The following is a 3,326-nucleotide window of genomic DNA, read 5'->3' on the forward strand; positions in this document are numbered from 1 at the left end:
CTTCCGCGTTCATTCCGTATAACCTACAATACCTACATAAGATATAAAGAAGGCACGCGCAAGTTTCGCATCTCGAATACGTTTCGAATTAAACATCGAACTGGTAGACGCATACACGTTGATACGCGTGTATACAAGGTGGGCAGGTGAAGAAGGCAGGAACAGCTGCTGGACAGCTGAACAGCTGGACCGATATTCGTTTCCAGGTAGAGCGAGTCGAGTCGAGTCGAGCGAGTCGCATCATGGTCCAAGGATATAACTGTACGTTACGATACGGACGAGGACGAGGAATCGACTCTATTTCACGATTCAAAGGGAAAAGATGGATAACATTCCATCTATCGAATGTTCGATGAAACTATCGAACGAAACGATGGAGAACAGGTGGTTTCGTTCGAGCGAAATCCATCACCTTCGAGCAAAGTGTTGAATGCCAAGCAAAGTGGTTGGGAATCGCGTCGTGCTTTCGCCGGAATTATGGAACGGAATACGTGTATAGATATACTGTAGTACCTTTGGTATTTTGAAACCATTTCGGATGTGTATAAATTCATACGTATACGTATACGTGTATACGTAGATGTATAGGACACCTTTGTCATTGGAAACCTTGAAGGATGGATCGTTTTTCCTAGGGTTCTCACCAAAGTTCGAAAGCGCTGTGTACTCTAGTACGTACTACTACGTGGAGAGTGTCGAGAGTATAAAAAAAAAAAAACCCCGCATAGATGTGGTTTATACCCTTAATCGCAATTTCACTTCCTCGAGAAGCATAGCGAACTGTAGAATTGCGCAATTTATCGCGTGATACGGTGACTCAGACGGGTGAAATGCAGAGCGCGGGTGTTCCACGCGATAGATGTGTAGATGCGGAGAGTGCGAGAGCATGTAAGTTTCGCAAGACACAGTTCATGCTCGTGTAGGCGAACGTTAATTGTAAGCACTTACTTTTCTCTTTTAAATCTCTTGTCCTGTTCCGTTTCTGGGAACATCTCGAACGAGAGCGCAATCGCCATCCATGTTCTATCCCTATATATAATCTATGTATAATCCAAATACGAATAAAAAGGAAAACCGAACGCTTATTCGATCATTCGTTGATCTACATACGTATCGATCTTAATATTTTGCCATAATTAGCAATTAGAGGCAATATTTCGTCATAGCGTTTACTCGTATTTTTCTAAATGCGCATCGAGTAGACGGAGGAAAATCGTATTTAGTATTCCGTTGCTGTGGCTAGCATCCGGTTAAGTGGCGACAGCCGCTCCCACCGATCGCGTGCGCACACGAATCATGTTAGTCGTCGTGTTGCCGCGATTCTCCGATTCCATTTCATTTTCTCCGTCTCCTATCCTTGACGAGAAAGGATGGGGTCAACGATGATTTCGCCATGATCCTAGCAAACGAGCCGATACATCGCGGAGATTGCAATGTTGATGCCTACTTATTTCCTATTTATTCCAATCGATTTATCGTATTATCTTTTCTCGCGATTCAACTCGATTCAATTCGGTGTATTGTTCATGATCGTTTTTTATTCAACGTAAACAACACGTTTGACGATACGATAAACGTGTCGTGATTAAAATTAATCGGTCATCTGAATACAGACGAATTATAATCGCGATAAAATTCATGGAAAAACAGGTTGATCGACGAATGATGATCGGAACGATACGCGAGATTTGGAAGAAAAGAAAAGAAAAAACTGAGTAAAAATAAGAGATGATGATCGAAAAATGGAATGAAAAATTGATCGTTCAAAAATCCAGAAGAAGGTTGATAAATAAATAGGCGACGATAGGTTGATTTGCCAGAGTTTGGGAAGCTACGAGTCTCGTACGAGTACGTAAACAAGCGCGAATACACTGACACATGCATCGATATGTACGGATGTACGCGAATACTTAAGTGGAAGAGTTTAAAGCTTTCAAGTGGAGAAGTATACGTAAATAGGTGGAAAGGGAGGGATGGAGATGGGAAACGGAGAAAGAGGAAAGAGAAAAGGGAGCAACGTACACAGGCTTTCAGGGTTAAAGAGGGAGAAAAGAACGGCTGCATCGCGACTGGCTGGAAAGGCAGCGTGTTTACACGGTTAGTGGGGGTAGATGGTACCCGCGTCTCAGCTGAGCGTAGTAGTATAGAGGTAGAAGACTGACGCGAGGGCGAGTTAGTTGCGAATGAGCGCTCGTCGGGCGAGCGTCGTTACGACGTCGTTGCGGTCGATAATGTCATCTCGTGATCGACGAGCAGCCACTGGATATTGAAAATCTTATATACGCACGAATATTATACGCATAAACGAGCAATCGAGGACGTGTGGGGACAGTTTTTAAGTATATTTGTTACTTATCTTTGTAGTGCTTTGTGTAAAGTGCGTGTACATTGAAAAACAATCGTTCTTTTGTTTTTCTTTACGCTGCGTCCACATTGTCCCCGTGTCGCATCGCACCGCGTATCATTGTCGTGCGTGCGAATAACGAAAATTACGCGCTTATAATTCTGACAGATAGTGTTGCGTGATAATAAACTTCTCGCATATTGCCATCTATCTTGCGATCGTCGATACATCTTGACCGTGTAGTCTCTTCTCATTGTTATTTTATCGCACGTTCCATCATCAATCGTACTGCCATCCTCGAAAAATTATCTTTGTTTTGTTCGTCCAAGTAAACGTGACGTAGTGATTGTAGTGATGGTGGTGGTGATAATTATATATTGGTAATCGAAATAAGCAATAATAATAACGACGGATACTGTCATAGAAGTAAAACAAGAGAAGACGAGAGAAAAAGAAAAAAAAAAAGACTGCTCAAGTGAAATACCGAATACAGACATAGTCGTATGAGAAAAGAAAGATTTCAAGATATTCTTAACATCGAATCGTTCGTTCTTCTTTACGGATCGAATTTGCAAATTTTTTCGAGTGCAGTGTATCGTTGCGGTCACAGATTAAAAGTGAAGTGATAAGAAGAAATTTGTTGTAATTCTCGGCCCGCAAAATGGTGCCGCAACAACAAGATAGTCCCTCTAGTTCCGGGATTCCTATGTTTGGATCATTGCTTGTGGATAAAAATTCGGCGACACCGTATTCGGATGCCACGCAAGTATGTAATTTTGATTTTAAAATATTGCGCTTCGTTACGAATTAGCGATTCGTTTTTATCGATTATCTCGAACGAGATGATCCGTATTTTTTATACGTGTATGTTATCAAAAGCAATATAATGCATGTTATATGTTTCCACGGATTAAACAAAAGTTACATTTCTTTAAAGAAAGGAAAGATTTGGAAGATATAATATATATATATATATATATAT

The 3,326-nt window shown here is 41.2% G+C and overlaps 2 protein-coding genes across 2 annotated transcripts in view; one reads left to right on the top strand and one right to left on the bottom strand.

The window, feature by feature from the left end:
• The window catches only part of LOC102676745 (diuretic hormone class 2), a 42,714-nt gene that overhangs the window by 12,967 nt on the left and 26,421 nt on the right, over positions 1–3,326 (bottom strand). The window lies entirely within an intron of this gene.
• The window catches only part of LOC102678275 (rho GTPase-activating protein gacZ-like), a 6,147-nt gene continuing 4,276 nt past the window's right edge, over positions 1,456–3,326 (top strand). The window contains exon 1 of the mRNA XM_006622094.2: positions 1,456–3,110. Coding sequence (XP_006622157.1) covers positions 3,006–3,110 — 105 coding nt within the window. The 5' untranslated portion in view covers positions 1,456–3,005. The remainder of the gene's footprint in view (positions 3,111–3,326) is intronic.

This window comes from Apis dorsata, unplaced genomic scaffold, assembly GCF_000469605.1.
Source record: "Apis dorsata unplaced genomic scaffold, Apis dorsata 1.3 scaffold_661, whole genome shotgun sequence".
Taxonomy (NCBI): domain Eukaryota; kingdom Metazoa; phylum Arthropoda; class Insecta; order Hymenoptera; family Apidae; genus Apis; species Apis dorsata.